Raw genomic sequence first — 25,682 nt, 5'->3', positions numbered from 1 at the left:
TTTCTTTGTGAGAAACTAAAATGGCTGAAATGTTCAAACATTCCATCTTGAGGCTTTTGTTTTCCAGCCCTGGACTATTTTGGTGGCTGTTCTTTGACTGTTGGGAACTGAAGCTCACACTGGTGAGCAGCATGCTGACCCAGGAGAAACCCCTCTTGCTTTGAGGATCACTCCAACAGCAGAAGCAACGCAGATGCTAACACCCTAGCCGTGGCAGAAGCTTCCTCTGCTGACAGGAGCTGGGGGAAGGTGGTGTAGGGTTTCTAGAGGCAGTAGCTAAAAGGCGTCTGAGGAAGGGATGTTTCTTTCTGTCATTCCCTTCTTTCTGACAGCTTTGAGCACTGCTTTAGTTTCTTTGATCAGTCTAGTACCAAGAGCTTTTGTACAAGCAGAGAGACTCATGTCTCCATTTTTGGTATTTGTAACATTTTCCTTGTCCTGAAAGGTCCTGGTCATTGCCATCACACTCAATCACAGAGTCATTCAGGTTCACCCCTAAACCATATCCCCAGGCACCACATCCAAACGACCTTCAAGCACACCCAGGGCTGGTGACTCCACCTCCTCCCTGGGCAGCCTGTGCCAGTGCCTGACCACTCCGCAGCTGCTGAGAGAAACATTTCCTCGTGTACCAGTCTAAGATTCCCCTGGCGAAGCATGAGGCCATTCCCTCTTGTACTATTGCTAATTACCCATGAGAAGAGACCAGCAACCTCTCCACAACCTTCTTTCAGGTAGCTCTAGGCAGCCACTGAGGCCTCTCCTTCTCCAAACTAACCATCTCCAGCTGCTTCAGTGCTCCTTAGCCGTCACCTATCACCGAGTCTGCCGCAGTCCCTAAGGGGTCTGTCACCCCTCTCCCCTCCACGCTGTCTCCTACGCCCCGTTTTCTTACCCGCACTCTCCGCTGCCTTGGGGCGCTGCAGCTCTAGGGTAAACCAGAGCCGCTCTGACCCCACCTCGCTCCTCTGCAGCTTTGCTCTCCACACCCAGACAGCCTGGAGACGGCAGCACTCCCTGCTTGTGCTGGCACCGAGCTCTCCGCAGACTGCCGCCCGGACATCTCTGGCCACGGCTCCGCGTCCGGTTAGAGCGCAGCAGGATGAACCCTATCTGTTACTGCTTTCGGCCGGCTGCACGTTCCTGGGTCAGCGAGCGCCGGTTACCCAGCCCGCTTCTGCCGCGCCCCGCTCCCGCCGGCTGCGCCGACAGGCGAGGCTACGAGCGCTGCCCCGGCCCGGCCGCGCCGCCGCCCGCCCCGCCCCGCCCCGCGCCCCGCCGCGCCCTGCCCCGCACCGCCTCGCCCTGCCCCGCGCCCCGCTCCGCTCCGCAGCGCGCCCCGCACCGCGCTCCGCGCTCCACAGCGCGCCCCGCAGCGCGCCCCCGCTCGGCCCCGGCGCCGCCCTTCCGGCGCTGCGCGCGCCGCCGCTTCCGGCGAGGCCCCGGTGCAGCGTCATCCTGAGGGGCCGGTTTGAATGAGACCCCGAGGCAGGGAGGGACGCGCCGGAGCCGCCGCCATCGCCCGTCCCGCTCCCGCCACTCCCCGCTGCCACCCTCTCCGTGCTCCGCCGAGACTCGGCGTGCTGCCCGCGCCCTGGCCATGCCGCTCTTCTCAGGTGAGCTGACCCCACCGCCTGCCCCCGGCCCGGCCCGCTGCCGCCGCGGCTGCGGCAGCCTCTGCGACGAGCCCGACTCTGCGGCGAGCCCGACTCTGCGGCCCCGCTTCCCCCAGCCAGCTCCCTTCCTGCTGTCGGGCGAGGCGGGTGGTCCCTCTGGGAGGCAGCGGGAGGCTCCCCGCCGCCCTGCCGCCGCAGTTCGGCACGTGTCCGCCGCAGCTGGCTGCGGAGCGCGCCCGGGGCTGCTCGGGACGTGCGGCCCGGCCCGGCCCTGCAGGGGCCTGGCCGCCTGGGGAGGAAGCGCTGGCCCGGACGCTGGTGGCGTGAGGGCCCTCGGCAGGGCTCGGTCGCGCCGTGCGTGGCTGCGCCTCGCTGCGGCCCTGCCCGGGCTGTCTCCGTGCTGTGCTGAGTGGAGCGCTGCTGTCTGTCCGGCGAGCGGCGCTCTTCAGCCGTGCCTCCGAGTTCATTCTGCTGCAGCGGCCTCGGCTCCTTCGCATCCATTACTTCCTCGTTGCGTTTGTTACGCTGCGCTGCATCCCGCCCGGCCTGTTTGCCGGGGAGCCTGCATGAGCGGAGCCTGCATGAGCAGAGCCTGCAGTGACGCTTCTGGCAGCAGCCACTACCTCCTTTGCGGTTCACAGATCTGCCCTCTCGGGGCTTTTCAGTACCTGAGGAGCTGGGTGTAGAGGACTCAGTGCAGTCGTGTTCCTGCTCCTTTGCTGTTGTAGTCGTGGTTGGCAAACTGGGATCCTGATGTCGGTGTAACAGGATTTTCCTGACCTCCGGCATGTCAGTGTAAGCTTCCTTTCCTGGTCAGTGGGGATCCTTCCTTTTGCTTAGTTTCTCTTACTTTCTCATTAAGAATTTTGGAAGTTCTGGTGTGATCCCAGTGGCAATCTTAGTCGTGCTCTTCAGTGTCTTCCCCTTGAGTGCAGAGTTGTCAGAGCCATTGCAGGATGACAGCTGCAAACTCTGGGTTCAGCTGTGGCTGAGTGGCTGTTCAAAAGTGCAGAACTGAAAAGCCTGCAGCTGAGGGAGTGCACTGCTTCGGTGGACAAAACACGTACTGGGCTGCACACAAAGCAGGGAAAGCAGCAGCATAAGGAGGGGATTCTGCCCCTCTGCTCTGCCCTGCTCAGATCTCACCTGCAGCACTGCCTCCAGCTCTGGGGAACCTAGCACAAGAAGGACCTGGAGCTGCTGGAGAGGGTCCAGAGTAGGCCACAAAGGGCTGGAGAAGCTCTGCTGTGGGGACAGGCTGGGAGAGTTGGGGCCGTTCACCCTGAAGAAGAGAAGGCTGCAGGAAAACCTTAGAGCAGTCTTCCAGTACCTGAAGTGGCTCCAAGGAAGCTGGGGAGGGACTTTTGACAAGGGCTGGGAGTGATGAGGGACAATGGCTTTGAGCTGGGAGAGGGGAGAGTGAGACTGGAGATGAGGAAGAAATTGTTTGCAGTGAGGGTGGTGAGACACTGGCACAGGTTGCCCAGGAAGGCTGTGGATGTCCCCTCCCTGGAGGTGTTCAAGGCCAGGCTGGATGAGGCTCTGAGCACCCTGTGCTGGTGGGAGGTGGCCCTGCACATGGCAGAGGACTGGAACTGGATGATCTTTAAGGTGCCTTCCAACCTAGGCCATTCTATGAACGTGTCAAAATGGAAAAAGTTATTCTTGGCAGATCTAGAAGATGCAAAATGACAAATAGATTGTTTTAAATATTGGAAGTTGGGCAAATCAGAATGTACTTTCTGCCAAGAGTGCTGAGAAACAAGTCACAGGAGCTGCTCTCTAGGCTAATTTAAACTAAGTTCTGGTCCTCCCTTTGTAGCCATCACAGTCACTACATACAGCTGAAATCTGAATGCTCATGGATAGCAGTTTCAGTCATGGCTTTAAGAGCTTTGTGGAAAACCACCCAGAGCTGCCATGGTCCATTACTCACAACTGAGGCACAGACAGGGGGAAGGATACAGCTTTCTTGAAAGGGTATTTCAGCCACTTGCAGTGCACAGAGAATCTTACTGAGTGCTGCATTTTGCAGCCTGTTAGACAACCTGCAGCTTGCTAAAGCAGCCCTGTGTGCCTCTGAGTGATGGGAAGTGAGCAGAGACGTGCAGCTGCTCTTCAGAATCACACAGCTTACACCAGGCCCTTGTCTGCTCTGTTCAGTACCTTCTCTGCCAAAGAGCAGGGCCTTGCGTGTCACTGCCTAACATTTCCAGCTCCAAAAGTCAGATTTTGCATGACTGAATTTTACTTTGCTTCTTAATTGCAGTCTTGCACCTTTACTCAAGGCTTCTAGAGCTATGGCCTGTGCTAGGCTGTTTGCTGGCAGGTAGGTTGTTCATGTGAGCACTGTCAAGGGAAGTGGTGGAGTCCCCATGCCTGCAGGCACTCCAGAGGATGTGGCCACGGCACCTGGGGACAGGGTTTAGTGGCCATGATGGTGTTGGGCTGGTGGTTGGACTGGATGATCTTAGAGGGCTTTTCCAACCTAAACAGCTCTATGATTCTAAAACCAAGGGGGATGGTAGTGATGGCCTGGTAAATGACTCTGTGAGTTAAGCCTCTGCTGAGAGGAGACAGGAGGTGTGCCCTGTGTGCCCATGTCTCAGCACACACTCACCTCCGTGCATGGCTCCCCTTGAGCCATCCTGGTAGCTGAAACCATGGCTGGCAGACAGTTGATTTGCTTTTGGAAAGCATGATTGTCCCCCTGGGCACTGATGAGGTCACACCTCAAGTATTGTGTCCAGTTTTGGGCACCTCAATGCAGGAAAGATCTCAAGGTGCTGGAGTTGGTGAAGATCCTGGAGAATAAATCTTATGAAGAACAACTGAAGGCTTAGGGATATGGTTTAGAGTGAACCTTGTAGAGTAGGGTTAATGGTTGGTCCTCATCCCAGAAGTCTCTTCCAACTTGAATGATTCTGTGATTGATTCTATGATAGTTTTGTTGGCTGTTGGAGGATGATGGAAATGCCATGGAAGAGTGATCTGGAGTTGCACACCTGAACTTTCCTCAGAAGTATGTGTCCAGAGCAGTGCCAGGAGATGAGGAGAGCTGCTCGTGAGCCACTCCTGTGATGGTTTGCTAAGGGGTTCCAGGTGCTGTCACACAGGTTATTGTTTGCAGAGTTCCTCAGTGTGTGTGGCTTGCTGTTTGCCTTACTGCAGACGTGTTCTGGTGGCTGAGACCCCCTGCGAGCAGCCGCCCTTTAGCTGCACTGTTGGCAGGTTTTACATCATCTCAGAACACAATTTTTAACTTTGGAGTGGAATTTGCAATCCTGGGTTAGTCTTGGTCATGTGTATGAGGAAATAATCTGGTTTTGAACATTTTTGTTTGCAGTCAACGTGAAATGGGGAAAGGAGAAATTCGATGGTGTGGAGCTGAACACTGATGAGCCTCCGATGGTCTTCAAAGCCCAGCTGTTTGCACTGACTGGAGTTCAGCCTGCTCGACAGAAGGTTATGGTGAAAGGAGGAACTCTGAAGGTAGAAATCTGTTCTTATATTTTTGTTTTTCTATCTTGATCATCTTATGACCTGAAGAGCAGCAACCACCACTGCACTGTTCCTCCAGAAGCTCTTTCCTCCTGTGGGTTAAACTGCTTATGCTTCTCAGATACTGCTGTGTGATTCAGTGCTTGCTACTGCAGAGTGCTGGCACAGGTGGCTGGGAGGTTACACTGCTGTGTTCAAACTCTTCTTCACCCTTGTACCAAACACTGTTCTGGTCCTGTTCAGTGTTCAGCATCTGAATGTAACTTTTTGCTTTATGGCTTAGGAAGAATGTCTCTGGCGCTTCTTTGCTGGAGATTTCTGTGTGATGTGACGTAGGCAGCTTCCCTGCAGAAAGCTGCTTCTGTCTAAGCTGTGTTGAACAACAGATACAGAACCTTGTTGAGAAGATGACTTGTCTGGCTAAAGAGCAGCCAAGACTTGATGGTGTGTAAACAGTGTTGTGGATTCCTGGGTGAAACACAGTTGTCTGTTTAGAAGTAATGATTAATGCCAATGAAAGTACTTCCTTGCCTTTTGCTGCAAGATAATTAACTTGTCTATTATTTAATTTCAAATACAGGATGATGACTGGGGGAACCTGAAAATAAAGAATGTAAGTTCTGAGGAATAACTGAATTTTACTAGTTTGATTCTTATTTTGGCATTTAAAGACAGGTTTCAGTTTCTGTGGCTCCTGTTTTTGAATGGGTAGCTCTTTCTTGAAAGTCAGGCCTTGAGGAAAAGTAGTTTTAGAGCTGTCACAGCTAAGCATTCTTTCAAGTTCTTGACATTGATTTGTGAAAATCCTTTTGTGGCATCCATAGGGAGCTTACAGCATCTTCCTGAAGTCCCTGGGAGTGTCTCGTGCCTGCAGGAAGGGTTCTAGGTCAAAGCAGTGGCTCTTTGCTGTCTGTCAGTGACCATCATCATGAGCAGTGTTGGTCAAAGAGAGCTGTGAGCTAGGGCACTGTCTGTGCTCCTCTGTGTTTGTGCGTGCTCAGCCTGGCAGATTGTTGCACTGTGAGTGCTGAAGGTAGACAGACTTACATCTCTCCCCATTTCATCTTTGATCAGCCTGCTGAGATTTCTTCCCCTGTACTGAAGGGTGGTTGTTCAAAAACAAAGCTCTTAGCACTTGTTATTGATACCTTGGGCTAGAAAGGTACACAAAACCCTGCATCGTTTTGTTTCTTAGCCACTGGAGTGTAGCAGGGCATCCCAAAGATCTACCTTCGTGTGGTCTTGGGCATTGAAAATTCCTTGGGTATCTTGTAGCATCTCTTTGATACAAGTTTTACTCAGATGGAATGGTGTAGTATTATTCTTACCCTTGTAATAAGTTTGTTAGCTTGCCTGTAGCTATTGTAGCAAAAATCACAGTGCAAAATGCCCTCTTCTGAGCACTGCTAGGCTCTTGCCTTTAGTAGCTCAGTCCTGTGTACAGACAAGCCCTAGGGGTTTATTTAGAATGTCAGAGCAGTTTCTTTCCACGCTGTTGTCCCTTCTTTTCCTTGCCATTGTATTTTTCAAGGCCTCAGTCATTTTCTCCCCCTTTGATGGATATTATTGTGTCCAAGTTCTCCTGCAGCTGCTGAATGCTGAAAAATTCCTTTCTCCTGATGCTAGTCCAGCAAGCATGGTAACTCCATTGCATTCACCCCTTTTGAATGTCAGTCCTCATGCCTAAACTTTTTCACTTTTCAATGAATGTCCTTAGAACCTGCCAGACCAAAGGATGGCACTTCCCTTTCTTCCTTGCTTATCAGGTGGAGAAGCCAATTCTCAGCTGGGAGCTGCAGTCCTCGTTACGGCCTACATCTCTCTGAGGTGTTTCCCAAGGTTGTAGGCTGAAGTTGAGGGATGTTTCTGTTGTTGCTTAGAGAATCCTGCATTTGAGAGCTGGAGATGCTGCTGACTGAGCAGCCTGAACGTTGCTGCTTTTCCCAAATCAGAATTTATCTGCTTAGTTATCCCTGGCTCCAAGGGGTTCTCTGAGGCCTGTGGGAAAGAGCAGTACTGACGCAGAAGTGTGGGAGATGCTCAATTCCTGGTGGTCTGTCAAGAAGAGAGCTGTTCTGAGCACTTCATGCTGGGGCATCCCATGAATGTTAAATTTAGTCCCATCTGGAACTGGAAATGTAACCAGATGATGACAAGCTTGCCAGGCTCCTTGTTGTCAGGAAGTGCTTCCTAGATGATGAGAAAGTTCAAGTGTGGCTTTAAGACACAGCAGCCAAGCATCGGATCTATAAACCAGGAGGAAGGTTCTGCTTGCTCTGGGGGGGAGTAGCTGAAGCATGTCAAGTGCTTAATTATTTTCTTTTTCTTTAGAGTGGCAGTAGCTGCTGTTAGATGTTGATGGCTGTTTTTGCTGTGTTCCAAGGGGATGACCTTGTTAATGATGGGTTCCGCAGATGCGCTTCCTGAAGAGCCGATTGCCCGACCCGTCTTTGTCGAAGACATGACAGAGGAGCAGCTGGCTTCAGCTGTAAGCATATTTCAGACTTTGTTTGCTTGAAAACCTCAGAACAACCAGATGTTTTTAAATGCTTGCAATTGCTTAGGGGTGGATTTTGAGCCCGCTTTGCATTTCTGGCTTCTCAGAGAGCTCCACCTTTACACTCACATCACTGCTGCCAGCTGGATCAGGAGGTCTGGAGTTCGATGGAGAGGTCACAAAAAAGAGTGCTGCTCTTCCTCTGAGCAGGCAGCTTAGGAAATGTTCTAAACCCAGCATTGCTGATCTTCTGGAAGACAAAGTTGTGTTGCCATGGCTATAGTACTCCTGACCTTTGTCTGAATGAGGGCTCTTAGATGTACAAAATCGTTTCCTGCCTCCTTCAGATCTGTGAGTGGAAACAAAGCTGTGTTTAGGGTGGTGTGTGTGTGAGGTTCTCTTTGTCTCTGTCAGTAGGAGCAGTGAACTTCCTGAGAAAAGTAAGTTTGGCAGTAGTGGGATAGGTCATAGGTTTTGCTTTCTGGAGTACAGTCTGGAAGAGCAGAAACCATTGTTTTTTATAATGAAGTAACTTCTGCTTGAGTTGTTTTCTGTTTTGAAAGGCTTTGTTTTCTCGAGTGGTTTGAACTGGGATCTCTCCATCACACGCAGCTGCCTGGGTGTTGTCAGCTGTACCTGCAGAATGGGGACACTTCTGTGCCTGGAAGCATGAAAATGAAGCTGTGCCTTAGCACTGGTTTTCTGCTTCTTGACACCTGCACTAGCAGGGTATTTACCCGGTTTTGCGCAGACATTGAGATAGATGAGAGACAAAGTCCAAGCAGCAACCCAACACCACCATGGTCACTAAACCATGTCCCCAAGGGCCATGGCCACACCTTTCTTCAACACCTCCAAGAACTGGGGACTCCACCACCTCCCTGGGCAGCCTCTGCCAGTCCCTGACCACTTCTGCAGCAAAGAAATTCTTTCTACGCTGCAGTGTAACCCTCGCAAGTGCAATTTCAGGCCATTGCCTCCAGACCTTTCCCCAGGTTGGTTGCCCTTCTCTGGACCTGCTCCATCCCCTCAGTGTTCTTCTGGGAGTGAGGGCCCCAAAACCCAGCACTCAAGGTGTGGCCTCACACAGTCTCGGCCCTGCGCCTCCTGGCCACACCATTGCTGATCCAGGCCAGGATGCTGGTGCCCTTCTTGGCTACCTGGGCACACCCTGGTTCATCTTAAGCTGTTGCCAACCAGCACCCCTAGGTCTTTTTCTGCTGGGCAGGTTCCAGCCACCCTGCCCCAAGCCTGAAACATCCATGGGGTTGTTGTGACCCAGTGCAGGACCCAGCACTTGGCTTTGTTAAACCTCATACAGCTGACCTCAGCCCAGTGATCCAGCCTGGTCAGACCCTCCAGCAGATCAACATCTGGAGACTTACAGAGGTCATCTACTCCCACCCTCCGTTGTGGGCAGGGATCACCTCTCAGCTAGACTTGGCTGCTCAAGGCCTCTTTCAACCTGGCCTTGAATGCTCCCAGACAGGAGGCAGCCACAGCCTCCTTGAGTAGCTTGTGCCAGAGTCTCACCACCTTCCTACTGAAGAACTTTGTCCTCAGCTCTAGTCTAACCCTGCTCTGCCTCAGCTTCAAACCATTCCCCTTTGGCCTGTCTCCAAACACTCAGGAAAAGCCCCTCTGCAGCCTTCCTTCTCTTCAGGCACTGGCAGGCAGCTCTACGGTGCCCCTGGAGTCTTTTCTTCTCCAGGCTGCACACCCCAAGCACCCTCAGTCTGTCCTCGCACCAGAGCTGTTCCACCCCTTGAATCATCTTTGTGGCCTCCTCTGGACTCACTCCACAGTTCTGTGCCCTTCTCCTGATGGGGAGATCAGAACTGGCCACAGTAATGACCTATTGCAGACTTCTGGAGAGTAGTTTAAATAATGCTTTTTCTCTCTAACTATGAACATCAGCTTCAGAGTCTTACTGAATAACGTTTTTCATGAAGACATCAGTGTGTGTATAAATGGAGTCATGTGGAAATCAACCTCTGAGTTCAAAACTTGAATGAGATTAGAACTGAGTTTTCTGAGTGACTTTCTGCTTGAAGAATAAGTTCATTACACTAAACCTGCAGAGAAGAAAAGCCCAGAGCATTCCTGAGTGCCCTCTAGTGTAGGCACCAGGTGGGGCAGTGATGAATATCATCAGAGCAGGCAAAGCTTGCTGAGATGTGGTGGGATACTGCAGGTCTTGCATGTCTTTGATCATTCCTTTGTTTGGATGTTAGCGTCACATCACAGGAGTTGTGCCAACATGATTGTGCATCTCCCTGAGCCCTTCAAGCACCTTGTCAATTGTTTTGATAGATGGAACTGCCCTGTGGACTGACCAACCTTGGCAACACTTGCTACATGAATGCCACGGTGCAGTGCATTCGCTCCGTGCCAGAGGTGAAAGAGGCCCTTAAAAGGTAGGAGTAAGTGTGGCAGTGGCATGGCTGAAATGTTTGCTCAAGCCTGGGAAATGGATCTTGGTGGAGCAGTGGTCTTGATGCTGGTGTGGGCTGGCAGAGGAGCCTGTGGTTCTTTGCACCTGCTCAAGGCTAATCTGGAGCTTTGTCCTGTGGCTGCCAGGTGGACGTGTGTGACCTGGGGGAGGTTGTTTTCTTTGTTCTAATGTAGAACAGCTTTCCTGAATTGTTGGTGGCTTTGAGTTTGAGAGTTTTGTGGGGTTTTGTTATTCTGGACTGAAATGTGCAAGTGGTCAATTATCCTTCCAGTTCAGTGCTGCTGCTGTTGCCTTTGCCATGGTGTGCAAGGCATGCGTGAGAAACTTGGAAACTGTGAAGGTGGGGGAAAGAAGAACACAGGGCAATGTGAGCCTGGATTTGAGTAAGGCATGAATATTAAAATCTGTGAGGAGCAGGCAGAGCTTTGCCACCTTCCTGGGAGTTTAATCCCATTCAAATTCAGTGCTTTCCTGAGAGTCTGGCCTAGCTGCACCTCCTAGGCTACTGTGAAGGAGTTGCTGCAGTACTTGCAGTCTGGAGCCTTAGTGATTTAGCACTGAGACTTATTTGCGAAGTACAGAAACTGTTTGAAAGCTTTTCCTTGTTTTTCAGTTTGCTGTTTTAAGGAAGTCTGCTTAATGCCAACTTAGAACATTTGACAGCTGCAGCGTGCCGATGTCCAAACGCGGCCCGTCTGGGGCTGCAGCGTGCCGGTGTCCGAACGCGGCCCGCCTGGGGCTGCAGCGTGCCGGTGTCCAAACGCAGCCCGTCTAGAGCTGCAGCGTGCCGGTGTCCAAACGCGGCCCGTCTAGAGCTGCAGCGTGCCGGTGTCCGAACGCGGCCCGTCTGGGGCTGCAGCGTGCCGGTGTCCGAACGCGGCCCGTCTGGGGCTGCAGCGTGCCGGTGTCCAAACGCGGCCCGTCTAGAGCTGCAGCGTGCCGGTGTCCAAACGCAGCCCGTCTAGAGCTGCAGCGTGCCGGTGTCCGAACGCGGCCCGTCTGGGGCTGCAGCGTGCCGGTGTCCGAACGCGGCCCGTCTGGGGCTGCAGCATGCCGGTGTCCGAACGCGGCCCGTCTGGGGCTGCAGCGTGCCGGTGTCCGAACGCGGCCCGTCTGGGGCTGCAGCGTGCCGGTGTCCGAACGCGGCCCGTCTGGGGCTGCAGCGTGCCGGTGTCCGAACGCGGCCCGTCTAGAGCTGCAGCGTGCCGGTGTCCAAACGCGGCCCGTCTAGAGCTGCAGCGTGCCGGTGTCCAAACGCGGCCCGTCTGGGGCTGCAGCGTGCCGGTGTCCAAACACGGCCCGCCTGGGGCTGCAGCGTGCCGGTGTCCGAACGCGGCCCGCCTGGGGCTGCAGCGTGCCGGTGTCCGAACGCGGCCCGCCTGGGGCTGCAGCGTGCCGGTGTCCAAACACGGCCCGTCTGGGGCTGCAGTGTGCTGCTGTCCGGACGAAGCCTGTCAAGCTGAAGGACAAGAAGTGGTCTTGCTGTCCGTGGGAAGCTGGACTCAGAGGCAGGCACTCTCTTTTCCCTGGAGACTTTTCCACACTCCTCAGGAAGCTGTGCCAAGCATTCCAGGAGTGGGGTAGCTTCTCCCACCGTGTTTCTCGGTTTCTGCAAAGGCAGAGTGAGACCTGGCCGCAGATGGCTTAGGGGAGCAGCAGTGGTGCATCCAGACTTCTCAGCCGGCATTTGTTGGTTGTCTGAAGGATGCCAGTTTCCTTTGCATCCATGCACTGCTTGCAAAAGAGCTGAGCCTTCCGGGTGAGTGCGTGCGAGTAAATCTCACCTTCAGTTGCTTTTGTCTTGGTGATTGGTTTCTTTCGGTGCATGTAAGTAAATCCAACTGCTGGCTGTTTATGATGAAAGACCTGACAACTCTGCTTGATTGTGTTGACTTGCAAACAAATTCTTTTTCTTTTCTTTTAGATATGGTGGTGCCTTAAGAGCTTCGGGAGAAATGGCCTCTGCTCAATACATTACTGCAGGTCGGTGTTTAGGGCTGGACCCAGGGTTCAGGCTGGTGTCTGATTTCCTGCTGACTGCAGATGAAAATTACAGTTAGAACTCCTGTATTTTTCTTTAGCACTTTCCGATCTGTTAGCACTGGCGGGTTCATTTTGTTCTGTCCTTAATATCTTTAGAGCTTATTCTGACTGTGGCCACAAAGCACAGATCCCTGCTTGTCACCTAGCTGCATGCTGGGGAAGGTTTATTCAAGGCTTAGACAAGAAAGGATTTCTACCTCATAACTGGTTTGTATGCAGGCATCAAGGGACTGGAACTCCCTAAAGCAGCATCCAGCCAGCCTCAACTGCTTTGTGTAGAAACATTTCAGTGTTCAGTTCTGTGTGTTCCTTAGTGCTAGACTGGTGCCATGCCCCTTGGACATGAACTTCACTGGTGTTTTGGTTGGCTGAGCGTTACTGTTAAGGTGGCTGCTGGTACTTTAGCAGTGGTCTCAGGCAGGTTCTCAAGTGCAGCAGAAAGCAGAGCCTTCCAAAGGGAAGCTGCTCTTTGCTGGGGTGCCCAGCATGGCCTGGATCTCCAGGGTCTAACTGGAGTTGTAGTGGGAGCCCTGACACTTGAACAAGGCTGCTGCTGTCCACTTTGTGTTTGGTTTGGTTTTTACTCTGTTCCACTGCCCCACTAAGATGCTGGGCCAGGACACTGGGATTTCTACCATTCCATGTAAGGAAACCCAAAACAACCTAAGGAAGGGAAGGTTTGTGGATATGCCTGCTGATAGAGGTTTGGAGTGGTAAGTCCAGTGGTTACTCTGTGCAGCCATGCCTGCCCCTCCCCTTGTCACCACATCCACCTGCTGTCCCCTCTTTCCTTTTAAGGTCACAGCTCGGCTTTTTTAGCATTCTGAAGGGCTTAAGGAGTTCCTAGTGCTGAGCTGGCCTAGAATCCCTGCATGGCACTTAGGGCATCTTTTGTAATTGCTGTGTCACACTGATTGTCCCTCAGTGGTGAATTTAGAGGGGAAGCAGCTGGTTCCTTCTGCTCTTGCCTACCGTCATGTACTCAAGAGTATGAGTACCTGAAGGGAGGCTGTAATCAGGTGGGGTTGGCTTCTTCTTCCAGGCAAGCAGCAACAGAACAAGGGGACACAGTCTCAGGCTGTGCCAGGGGAGGTATAGGCTGGATGTTAGGAGGAAGTTCTTGCCAGAGAGAGTGATTGGCATTGGAATGGGCTGCCCAGGGAGGTGGTAGAGTCGCCGTGCCTGGAGGTGTTGAAGCAAAGCCTGGCTGGGGCACTTAGTGCCATGGTCTGGTTGATTGGATGGGGCTGGGTGCTAGGTTGGGCTGGGTGAGCTTGGAGGTCTCTTCCAACCTCGTTGATTCTATGATTCCTCATCTCCATGTGTTGAGTAGTGACTCTGCAGGCTGCTGCCTACCCTGCAGGATGGCAGTGAGGATTAACAAATGTCTCTGAAGTGATCTGTGGGTTCCAAATCCTGTAACCTGAGTAGAGAAGACAGAGACAATAGTGTGGAGCAATCTTTGTGTGCTGTGATCAGTAACATTCATGAAGTTGCCCAGAGCTCTGCTGGCTGCACAGGTGCACACACAGTCTTGCTTTCCTGGGTCTTAGATGAAGGATGAGCATTGTCTAGGCATTTTAGTTGGGAAAAATGAAGATTTTTTTCCCAGTAGTTGGTGAAACTGAGCTCCTCTAGAGGACAGATTGTGAGTGCCTCCGGCTTTCTCTTGCTGCTTGTGGAAGTGCTCTTCCTCAGGGGTGTTTCAAATGCAGTCTTAGCTGCTTACAAACGTTTTATTTTCCTCCTCTGTTAGCAGACAGGAGAGAGATGTGCCAAACCCTTCGAACTGTCAAGTGTGCACTTGCAAAGTCACATTCACAAAGCAGATCTTAGTGACCTGTTACACCACTGTGCAAATGGGATTCTGCTATGGAAAGGCCAAACTGGGCACTGCCAAATGATTGGTCTGTGAACACTGCTGCTGTTTTACTGTGCTTTTGAACCTCCTGCCATGTTTGCATTATATTTCCACTTCTCAAAGCCTTCACTTTTTCTTCAAGCTCTTAGAGACTTGTTTGATTCCATGGATAAAACCTCCTCCAGTATCCCACCTATCATTCTCCTGCAGTTTTTACACATGGCCTTCCCACAGTTTGCAGAGAAGGGCGACCAAGGCCAGTACCTCCAACAGGTAAAGACTGCCAAGCAGCTCGTTGTGTGTGTTTGTCCCATCGAGTGGTTGCTTTTGTGCTGTGCAGAGCGGCTGGATGTAGAATCAGGTGCTAGCTCTGAAAATGTCTGCTGGGAGAAATTCTTAGTTAAGGGATCATAGAATGGGTTGGGTTGGAAGGGACCTTCAAAGATCTCCTAGTCCAACCCCCACATTTGGTTTTGTAGTGTAAAAGTTGCTGGGTTTCAAAGTTACAACCAAATATTCTCTTCCCTTCCTAGGATGCCAATGAGTGCTGGGTGCAGATGATGAGGGTGCTACAGCAGAAGCTGGAAGGCATTGAAGGTGATACAGTTATGGAGGTAATTGTAGTCTTCTTCTAAGCAGAGTTAGCATTTGTAACATTGCACTTGTGGGTGACGTGCTTCTTGTTAAAGTTTGGCTGTTCTGTGAGTTCTTTGAGGTGTATCTGTAGCCCAGCAGGTGAAATTGCTTTCTGAGGAGTCTGTTTGGCACCTTGCTGCCTGTGGCACCTCAGTGGTGCTTTGGGAGCACTTCCCTTTGGGTTTGTGAGCCACATGCTGGGCTAGCATGGTGGTGTCTGGGAGCATGCAGCAGCTGGGCCTGAGCAACTGTGAATTAAGCACCTAGAAGCTTGTTTTCTGAAAGAAATGTGCTACAGCATTCTTGGCTACAGCGGGCCCGGCTTCATCCACCTGAGGAGTCCAAGTTTTTCCCAGGACTTCACCAGGCTGACTCTTCTCACCCTGTAAAATCTCTTCTGGGAAGAGTCTTGGCAGTGTCAAAAATCTGATGGAGTACTCTAAAATGTAAGACAGATTTAAGCTGAGCAGGGAAGTTTGACTTTCAGATTGAAATCTTGTTTGCCAACATGGTTTGATGTGGTGCTGGCAGCACTCTGAGTGCTTTTGCTTTGGAACCTCTGCACTGTATAAGGAGCTTGAGTGGCTATCAGGAAATGTACCCAGAGAGAGGTGAAGAGAAGGGGTTTAAAAGAAGGGGCTTATTTTATCTGAGAAGGGGAGCTTCTTTACCTGCTGTGTAAAGTCATTTCATAAGAGAATTTGTTTTACAGACAGAGTCTGGAGCCACAGCAGCATCTTCTAAAAAGAAGAGTTTAATTGACCAGTTCTTCAGCATCGAGTTCGAAACGGCGTATCCTAACGGCAGGGCACCAGGCCAGGCAGAACAAGCAGCACTCCCTGGTGAAGGAACTACCTAGAGTGGCTGGAGAACAGCCAAGCAGAGGAGTACCTGGGGATTGACAGCAACTGAACATGAGCCAGCAGTGTGCCCAGGTGGCCAAGAAGGCCAAATGGCATCCCGGTCTGTATCAGCAGTAGTGTGGCCACCAGGACCAGGGAAATCCTTCTGCCCTGTACTCGGCACTGATGAGGTCACACCTTGAGTGCTGTGTCCAGTTCTGGGGCCCTCAATTTAAGAAAGATGTTGAGGTGCTGGAAGGTGTCCAGAGAAGGGCAGCAAGACTGGGGAGGAGCCTGGAGCACAGCCCTGTGAGGAGAGGCTGAGGGAGCTGTGGCTGTGCAGCCTGCAGAAGAGGAGGCTCGAAGCTCTCTACAACTATCTGAAGGGAGATTGCAGCCAGCTGGGATTGGGATCTTCTCCCAGGCAAGCAGTGACAGAAAAAGAGAACACAGCCTCAAGCTGTGCCAGGGGAAGTTCAGGATGGATGTTAGGAAGAAGTTCTCTGCAGAAAGAGTGATTGGTATTGGAATGGGCTGCCCAGGGAGTTGGTGGAGTCCCCATCCTTGGAGACATTTAAAAGGAGGCTGGTTGAGGCATTTAGTGCCATGGTTTAGTTGATTAGAAGGGTTAGGTGATAGGTTGGACTTGATCTCAAAGGTCTTTTCCAGCCTGGTTAATTCTGGAATTCTGAAAGCATGGTGAGGGAGGAGGAATGGCAGTGGAAATTTACATGGAAAACCCCTCTATGTTTACAGAGCAGATTTGCTCCCTGGAGGAGGCTGCCAGGTATCATCTCTGAGGATGCTGTCATGTTTTATCCAAATAAAAGTAATGCTTGTCCTAAGCGGCCTTTTATTGGGCTTGTAAGGGAGTGTGGCTTACCAAGCATCCACAAGCCACAGCCTGATTGATTTCTTAAGAAGTGAATTAGATGCACACTGTTGGATGGGTCAGAAACTAATGCAGCTCAGATGGGACAGAAGAGGTAGAAGAATGTGTAGGAAATCACGAGGAAATGGGCTTCAGTGAAGAAGGCAGATGTAAGGCAGGGAAAAGAGACTCTCCTTGGGGAAAGAAATGGGAAGTCTGGCCAGCAGCAGGATTGGAAAAGCTGTATTAATTGTAAACACCAATGGTGCAGGAGGACTTCCTAACTTGGTGTTGGCAGCCAGTTAGTGTGAACTGTGTCCTGGGGCTCGGCTGGTTGGGGAGAGAAGAGAAAACAAAGCAGGCCTCACAAGCTGAAAGGATGAAAGCCTGTCTTTATGGTTTGTAGAATGTTGTCTGCCTCAGCTGCCACTGGAGGGAAGAGCTTGCTTAGAAAGAAAGGCTGCTTGAGGGAACAGCTTGCTTAGGAAGGGCTGTTCCATTCCTTTGCTGTGAGAAGTAAAAGTGGATGCACAAGCACAGGGTTCTGTGCTGCTCAGCATGCTGCTTTCACTAGAGCAGTGGCTCAGCTCTTGGTGCATGATGGTTTCCCTTAATTTTGTGAAGCATGAAATGTACAGAAGCTGAAGAAGAGGAAGTGACTAAAGGAAAGGAGAATCTACTCCAGCTTAGCTGCTTTATCAATCAAGAGGTGAAATACCTGTTTACAGGACTAAAGCTGGTAAGCCGTTACAGTTTCATTGAACTGCGGTTCTCAGTGACCTGTGTTCTTGATCTGTGGCTTGGAATTGAGCTCTGCAGAGCTGCAGTCTTTATGTTGGTGTTTAGGAGGAAGAGAGCAGTGCAAGTGAACTGCTTGCCAATGTAAAACAGACTCCAGCAGAGCACTGGCTTGTCTCTGACACACTTTTCCCTGCAGCTAACCAAGTGCAATCCAATTTGCTCCTTGTTTGCTACTGGCTTTCACTTCAGGCTGAGCAGGGCTGTGATCTAAACCTGCCGTAGATGGATCCCCCAAAGTCAGTTTTAAAATAGGGTGATAGAATAATTAAGCTTAAGTTTAGGTTTGTAGATTTTGCAGGCGCTGTTACTTTCCATGGCAGAACATCATCTTTAAACTGTGTATTTCATTTCAGCTTCTTAAAGGACAGTGAGCTTTTCCTGTGCATGTTAAGCTTTTGGGTGTTTATGGAGAATCTGAAGGAGGAAGGAGAAGGCTATTCCCAGGCTTTGTAGTAGTTGCTTTTTGCAAGTGTTTGTGGAACAGCAGGGGTGGGAGCAGTAGTCTGGTTTGTGGAGGACTGGAGCAAGTTGTGTGTGTATGCATTTTCTCTTCTGACAGCTCAGAAGGCACAGTGAGATCAAATAGTTAACACTCTCAAATTAAAAAGAGTCTTTGAGAAGAAACATCACTTTTGGGTAAAAAAAGCCTCTTAGGGAATTGTTTTGCCCAGTGCCTGTAGCAGGAGAGTCACTACACCAACAACCAGGTCAGGCTGTCCGTGGAAGCAGAGGGTCAGCCCCTGGCTGCTAGAGTGCAGCTCAGGATGCGAGTTGAGAAATGAGCACATTCTCCACACCAGAAACCTCAGATTGTCTTTAGCTGTGCTCAGGCTTGGCATGAGCAAAGCCAGGGACAATTTGTAACCAAAACTGGTAGCAAATTCTACTCCTGTCAAATAAAATTTACAGAGAGAGTTTGTGCTGGGAGCCCAGAGCTGAACAAGTGAATGGGCTGCCGGGGAGCTGCAAACCATCAGAATGGTTGAGAGCAGCAGAGGGCTTGGCAGAGCCAGGCTTAGTTGCTGGCCTGTGCTGTGAGCTGGGGTTCGGGGTGGATCTGTGTTACTGCCTTTGGTGTGCTTTGTACTGCAGCGTCTTCAGGAGGAGATCACCAAACTCTCTCCAACCCTTCAGAGAAATGCCCTCTACATCAAATCTGTGAGTGCTGCTTCTCTTGGCCTCTGTGACAGGGCAGGCTGGCTGGAAAGCTGCCTGGCAGAAAAGGACCTGGGGATGCTGGTTGACAGCTGGATGAACATGAGCCAGGGTGAGCCTAGCTGGCCGAGAAGGGCACCGGCACCCAGGCCTGGATCAGCAGTAGTGTGGCCAGCAGGAGCAGGGCAGGGATTGTGCCCTGTACTGGGCACTGGTGAGGCCACAGCTTGAGTGCTGGGTTCAGTTTTGGACTCCTCACTGCAAGAAGGACATTGAGAAGCTGGAGCAGGTCCAGAGAGGGCAACAAAGCTGGGGAAGGGTCTGGAGAACAGGGCTGGGGAGGAGCAGCTGAGGGAGCTGGGGGAGTTAGTGTGGAGAAGAGGAGGCTCTCTACAGCTCCCTGAAAGTATGTTGGATCTAGGAGGGATTGGGTTCTTCTCCCTAGTCTCAGGTGCTATAAGGAGAGGAAATATCTGGAAATTGTGCCAGGGCAGGGTTAGGTTGGAGATGAGGAAAAATTTCTTTGGAGCAAGAGTGGTCAGGGATTGGAAGAGGCTGCCCAGGGAGGTGTTAGAGTCCCCATTCCAGGAGGTGTTCAAGAAACCTGTGGCCATGGCCCTTGTGGCCATGGTGGGGTTGGGTTGCTGCTTGGAGGGCTCTTCCAGCCCAAACAATTCTGTGAGTCTTTTATGAGCTGTCAGTTTTCTGTCCCAGAACACACAGCTACTGCTGCCCGAACGTGAGTTATATCAGTGCAGTATCTGAACATCCACTGGCAAGAACTTTAAGACAAGCTTGTAATTATTTCTTTGAGTACATTGCTGTAGAGAGCTCCCAAAGAGGAGAGCTGCTCACATTGCTGAGGGGTATGTACACAGGTGTGTGGCTGAGGGTGAGCTAAGGTGTAAAGATCTGTGACTGTCTGACTTTTTCTTTCCAGTCGAAGATCAGTCGCCTGCCAGCCTACCTGACTATCCAGATGGTCAGGTTTTTCTACAAAGAGAAAGAGTCTGTGAATGCCAAAGTGCTCAAGGTAAGTGCTCTGCCTGCTGGAGTGGAATTCCTCTCTTCATGCTTTTTAACAAGGTTTTATTGTCAGATGCGATTCGACAGGACCAAGGCCAGGCTCCTACGTTCGGCCACAATAACCCCATGCAGTGCTACTGCCTGGGGGTGAGTGGCTGCAGAGCAGCCTGGCAGAGTGAGGACCTGGCAATGACAAGGGCTGGACGTGAGCCAGCAGTGTGCCCAGAGGGCATGAAAGGCCAATGGCATCCTGGCTTGTATCAAGAGCAGTGTTCCCAGCAGCACCAGGGATGCCATTCTACCCTGTGCTGGCACGGGGGGGAGCTCACCTGCAGCACTGTGTGCAGCTCTGGGCCCTCACTGCTAGAGGGTATTGAGGGGCTGGAGTGGGGCCAGAGAGGAGCAACGAGACTGGGGGAGGGGCCTGGAGGGGAAGGCTGAGGAGGAGAGGCTGAGGGAGCTGAGAGTGTGCAGCCTGGAGGAGAGGAGACTCAGGGGGGACCTGGGCACACTCTGCAGCTCCATGAAGGGAAGCTGCAGTAAGGTGAGGGTCAGGCTCTGCTGCCAGGCAGCTTGTGCTGAGAGCCTGGAGCTGTGCCAGGGGAGGGTTAGGTTGGAGGTTAGGAAGCACTGCCTCAGGGTTAGGTTGGAGGTTAGGAAGCACTGCCTCAGGGTTAGGTTGGAGGTTAGGAAGCACTGCCTCAGGGTTAGGTTGGAGGTTAGGAAGTACTACCTCAGGGTTAGGTTGGAGGTGAGGAAGCACGTCCTAATGAAAAGGGTCATTAGGCACTGGGATGGACTGCCCAGGGAGATGGAGTCCTGATCTCTGGAGGTGTTTAAGATGATGTGGTGGTGTTAGGTCATAAGCTGGACTTGATCTCAGAGGTCTGTTCCAGCCTCAGTGATTCTGTGACTGTAGACAAGTAAATACTTGAAGGCTGCTTGCTAAGTTGTTTGCTTTTGAGTTACATTTAAAATATGAGCAGTGCAGTTTCTCTGCTGAAGTGGGAAGCAGCTCTGTTCCCAGCTGTCAGCTGTGGCAAGCTATGCTACCAGACTGGACTGGGAGGAGGTGAAGGGCAGAGGGGAGTTTGCTGCAGTGTTTTTAGGATGTATTTTAGTCCCTTTTCACTGGTGGTTCAGAGAATTTATTTAAGGAGAGGCTTTGGTTTTGGTTATTGGATGGTGTTCTGCAGTTGTTGAGAAGTGGTTCTGCAGGCAAACACTTCCTCTGCTGGAGTTTTGTTGTCTGCCCTTCTGACTGACAAGTGCAGGGCCCAGCTGCAAACAGCTGCTTCTGGCCTTGGCTGCTGGACCTCCTGGGCTGCCTGGGGAGCATCAGGATGGCTGCTGCCTGTTCCTTCCAGAGCCCTGAGGGCTGAAGGCACATTCACTGCTCTGGGAGCTGGTTAGATACCATAGAAGGCATTTTCACCAGTGTAAGCCCTTCTGCATGCATTGGTCTCTTAGCTCTGCATGGGCACTTTCATAGGATAAAACCAAGGCAGCAGATAACGAATCAAATCATGCTGAATGGAGTTGTTTGTGCTGGTTACTTTACACTGACTTGGAGATCTTCTGTGGGAGGGTTGCAGCCCTTCAGGCACAGACTCAGCAACATTTTTGTGGATCCAGTTGTCATAAATGTGCTTGGGAGTTGTGTTTGTTGGGACTAAGTCTTGCCCTCCCATGGCAGAACAACTTTCTGTTGTTGATGGTGCTCATCATGTTTGTGCTTCTTCCTTTCTAGGATGTTAAGTTTCCTCTTATGTTGGATGTCTATGAGCTGTGCACTCCAGACCTCCAGGAAAAAATGGTTTCTTACCGATCTAAATTCAAAGACCTAGAAGACAAAAAAGTAAACCAGCAGCCAAAGAATGTGAGTCTGCCTGGACTTGAACCAGACACCTGAACTGGGGCATGGGGAGAAATGGAGAGAACTCAGCTCTCTTGAGTGTCTTGTTTGCTGAGTGAGCACTCAGGCTGCTTGGTGCTGAGCTTCAAACACTTCCTGTCCGTATGACCTGCACTGGATTCTGTGGTCCTTCTGTGGCAAGGGGGTTGGACTTGGTGATCTCCACAGATCCCTTCCAACCTCTGACATCCTGAGAGCCTGTGTGTTGTCATGAAAATGCAGCATCTGCTGTGCTTGAGGAGAAATGTTCAGTGCTGGAAGCAAACACATCACTGCTTACCTTCCTATTTCAAACTGGTTTACAGGGTAGTGCTGCTGCTTGGCAGTGTTGTGCCTGAAACTTTTCTGCTACTTAGAACTGCTTTCTTCAAATGCTGTTGCAGGGGACTTGTTCAGTGGCCTGCAGGTAGCTGTTTCCTCTTCAGCAGCTGGAGAGAGTTGCACAAGGGCTGAAAAATGTAGACTGCACCTACTAATGAGCTAAAGAAGGGAGCAAGCAGGCTCATCTCCTGCCCTGGCCATGAGCCTAAAAGAACTTGCCTTTCTTTAATGAAGAAAAGCAGTAAATGAGCTAAAACTGCAGTGGTCTAGCCCTATTTGGGTTTAAAAATTGTCACTCTTGCTGGCCTAACTCCTGGCAGTGCTCTAGAACATTTGCACAAGGCTTGCACCTCCTTTCACACAGCTAGGGGTCAGGAAGAGGGCTCCTTCAAATAGGGAGTAGTGGCACTGAGAGTCTGCCTCTGGGATTTTCTTGTTGCTGCTTCTGCTTGTAGCAAGTCCCTAACGGAATAAAAGCTTCAGTTGCAGAATCATTGTTGTGCTCCAGCCCTGTGCTGTGGAGGGTGAACAGTCTGGGCTGTGTGTGCTGGAGTGGTTCTAGCTTTGCTCTGGGCTCAGGCAGATGGGCAGCCAGAAGTACAGTGCTGGAGCTTGTGTCCAGCTGAACATAAAATGTTAGTGCTTAGAAAGATCTTTGAACGAATGGAAGTTGATGTCAGATGTGATTGTGTTGAAGCTGTCTCAAGACCCTTCCCCACTAACTCAGCGTTTCTTGTTCTGCAGTCCAGCAAAAGTGATGGTGCACAGAAGGAAGTCAAGTACGAGCCCTTTTCTTTCCCTGACGGTGAGTACAGGCACCTGAAGCCATCTTCAAGTCACCTCCTGTTTGCTCTTGTTGAAGTGGGCCTGGTGGTAAGAACGGTTCAAGAGCCCTGAGTACTTGTCCTGTCTTTTCAAATTAGTCTCCAGAAGCAGAAACGGGAGGGAAAGATACAAGGCAGAGCCGAAGCACTGCTGGGGGCGTCAGTGACCTGTCACCCCTCGGCGCAGTGCTGCTGCACAGCACATCAGAAGCTACGTTGCCTGCCTCGGGCTGGTGCTTTGTACCTGTCCTCGTCAACACAAAACCGAAGTGGCCTCTAAACTGCTGTGCTCGTGGTGCATAAACCTGGGGGGCTTGGACATCCTGAGCATTCCTCCTCCTACAAGAAATCCTTTGCTGAGCAAAACTCAGTCTGAAGGCCATCCCAAACTGTTACAGCTTAGTGCTTCCTGAGGGCTGTGTGCTGAGGGGTTGAGGCCATGGCTGAGCTGGAGAGCAGAGAAAGCACAGGGTGCTGAGTGCTGAGCCCAGCTGGGGCTATTTTGGCCTTCTGGGGGCTTTCAGAATTAGCCATTTTTGGTCTGTCAAAAAGCTGCCTGGCACAACTGACCCACTGTGAGTGGGTGTGCTGCTGTGCCCAGCAGCCTGGCTCAGCCCATCAGCCCTGGTGCTTCAATGACTGATCCTGAGCCATGACAGTAGCTGAGTTTGCAGGAGGTGTAGGCCCCACCTGTTCAGAGGGCTGTGCTCACACCACCTGCTTTCAGTGCTCTGAGCTCACTGCACTGGGCAGTGTTGATGCAGCAAAACACACAACAGTGAGAGTGTCCTCTGTGTCCCAGGGCCTCTCCTGCCTGGAAGCTGCTGCCTGTAGCTCACTGCTTTGGAGCTGTGCTGGGAATGGTTTTACAGAGCCACAGCTCTGCGGCATGGCTGGTGCCTGTGGGCTGTGTGCTGCTCAACACAGAAACTCTTCACCAGACTCATCATTTTGTTTCCTTTTCTCACTTCCTTCAGACATTGGCTCCAATAACTGTGGCTACTATGACCTGCAGGCAGTGCTAACACACCAGGGCAGGTCCAGCTCCTCTGGGCACTACGTCTCTTGGGTTAAGAGGAAACAAGGTAAAAAATCCACTCAGCTACAGCCCTCAGCCACTGCCCAGCTGCTGCCACTGAAGTGCTGAGTGTAGCTTCAGTACAAACACTGCTCTTGTTTCTCTTGCAGACGAATGGATTAAGTTTGATGATGACAAGGTCAGCATTGTCACACCTGAGGACATTCTGAGGCTATCTGGGGGCGGAGACTGGCACATAGCTTATGTCCTGCTGTATGGGCCTCGAAGGATTGAAGTCGTGGAGGACCAAGCTGAGCAGTAGGCTTCAGTTGTAGTCATTCTGCCTAGGTGTGAAATAAATGTTGATAACTGATCACTTCTTTAACCCCAGAGCTTTAGCAAGTGGATAAATCACTTCTTCAACCCTTTTCATGTGAAGAGGGCTGAGTGTTTCCAACCTGCCCCCTGTACCATGCTGTGGCTGTGGACAGGGCTCCCCCCTGGGGTGGTGACAAGGCTCCATTAAACCTCTCATGGCTTGCAGAAGAGGTTTTCATTTTTCTTTTTCAAATGAGCCTCTGCCCCTGGCCTGGTCCTTCTGCTGTCATCAAGTATTTATTGCACACCTACTCTCACACTTGTTACTCCTGCATGGTTTACACCACAGTTCAGTAGCTTTCCATCCTTTGCCTCACCTGGCAGTTTTGTTAGGGAGGTAGAAGAGCAACTGTTGCCTTTCTGTGTAACTCAATGCTGCTGCCCAAAGCCAACACCAGTGGCTGCAAACCAAGACCTGTCCAGCCTGGCTCCTGCCTGGGGCTGCTCTGTGGCTGGCACCTTGTGACTGCAAACTCGATTGTGACCGCTGGTGCGTCTCCATTAAAGCATCTCCTCTCTTGGCAGTGTGCTCAGAACCTCTGTGTGTCCACTGCTGGGCCACCACTGATGAATGGCTTGAAGCAGTCTTCTAATAAAGCCACCCTCCCCCACTTTGTTCTTTAAGCTGTAGTTTTAGCTCATGCCCTGCTACTTGACTCCAGCTCAGTAGTGTGGTGGCTGCAGCGCTGTGCTTTCTTACACTGACTTCTGCTCCTGCCCTACAGGATTGCAGCAGCTGGATACTGGTGGCAGGCTACAGTAAGAGTTCAGTGTGGGCTGCAGCCAGACAAGCACCAAGCCTGCAACAGAGCTCAACCAGTTTGCAGAGGAGCTGATTTTTAATGTGTCCTGGGCCCTCCTGGTCCATGCGAGCAGTACCTTCTGCTGCGCCTTAACAGTGACCATGTGGCTGGTTCAACTGCCTTGCTGGCTCAGAAAGGACCCCCCTCAGCCTCTCTTGGCCACTTCTGAAGCCAGTGTCCCCGTCCCAGGTGGGTTTTCTAACGTGCAGCTGTGCTGGTGCTTATTTTACTGCTTCCACCACCCAGCTGCCCCATGGAGCTCACCAGAGGAGGTATTTTTTTAAAAGCCAAGTTCCATTCCTGAAGGAGACCTCAGTGCAGTCCTGCCTCTGGTGCTGGGTGCTGCACAGGCTGCTCTGCTTTTAGAGGCTTCTGGCCCCTATTTAGAAAGGAGAATGTACCTGTGCCTGGGTGCTGCTTTGCAGAACTACATCCTGCCAGTCCTGGCCCAGCAGCAGTGTTTGTTTGCTGACTTGAAGCTACTGCTGGCAGTTGAACACCGTCATACCCTCCTCCCATGCCATCGTCACAATCTTTTATTGCTGGTCGCATCTTGAGAGTTATTTCAAACCCCAAGGGTCACTATTTTGCCTTCTCAGCACGAGACCTGCCCCCTTTCTGCTGCTCTGTTGAGCTGTGTGCATTTCTCACAGCTGACAGCTGCACTGCAAGTTGTCACCAGCACAGAGGCACAGACTCCAGGGCTCTGCAAGCTTGCTGCCTTCAGATCTAGCGGTAGCCTTTAGGTCCAGCTGGGATCCTCACCGTGAGGATCTCTCTCTCTCTAGCTGTCTCCTTTCACTCTTAGGTCCAGGGCAGAGAGCAGCTTTGCGCTGCTCCATGCACAGCCACAGGAGCCTGTGCTGCTACACCAGGCCAACAGCTCAGGGTCACTCTTCCCTTGGACACAAGCACCAAGATGACCAAGAACACTCACCGGACATGGCCCCTTTCAGTCACCCTGCCCGTGGCTATCCTCCTCCCAGCTTTCCCAGGAGCTGGCAGGACACTTCAGGAGCTGTTGCACATCCCTGCACCTCAGGTCCCAGTGGCCTCAAGTCCCTTCAAGTGAAATGGCTTTTTCATGCCCACAGTGAGAGGAGAGACTCTTGTTTTCAA

The 25,682-nt window shown here is 51.6% G+C and overlaps 2 protein-coding genes across 2 annotated transcripts; one reads left to right on the top strand and one right to left on the bottom strand.

Annotated features, from left to right (window-relative positions):
- Positions 1 to 1,218: 1,218 nt before the first annotated feature.
- On the bottom strand, positions 1,219 to 1,602 carry LOC135189811 (methyl-CpG-binding domain protein 2-like). Its single transcript, XM_064170536.1, has one exon. It carries the CDS (start codon positions 1,600 to 1,602, stop codon positions 1,219 to 1,221), a length of 384 nt encoding a protein of 127 aa, XP_064026606.1.
- USP14 (ubiquitin specific peptidase 14) lies at positions 1,418 to 24,284 on the top strand. Its single transcript, XM_064170575.1, has 16 exons — positions 1,418 to 1,616; positions 4,963 to 5,108; positions 5,698 to 5,730; positions 7,501 to 7,605; positions 9,928 to 10,031; positions 11,994 to 12,052; positions 14,116 to 14,246; positions 14,507 to 14,587; positions 15,322 to 15,401; positions 16,947 to 17,061; positions 18,216 to 18,281; positions 19,219 to 19,311; positions 21,055 to 21,183; positions 22,285 to 22,345; positions 23,342 to 23,449; positions 23,553 to 24,284. Exons 1-16 carry the CDS (start codon positions 1,601 to 1,603, stop codon positions 23,702 to 23,704), a joined length of 1,479 nt encoding a protein of 492 aa, XP_064026645.1. The 5' UTR covers positions 1,418 to 1,600; the 3' UTR covers positions 23,705 to 24,284.
- Positions 24,285 to 25,682: the final 1,398 nt, after the last annotated feature.

This window comes from Pogoniulus pusillus, chromosome 34, assembly GCF_015220805.1.
Source record: "Pogoniulus pusillus isolate bPogPus1 chromosome 34, bPogPus1.pri, whole genome shotgun sequence".
In the NCBI taxonomy this organism is placed as follows: Eukaryota; Metazoa; Chordata; class Aves; order Piciformes; family Lybiidae; genus Pogoniulus; species Pogoniulus pusillus.
This window is presented reverse-complemented; position numbering and strand designations above follow the sequence as displayed.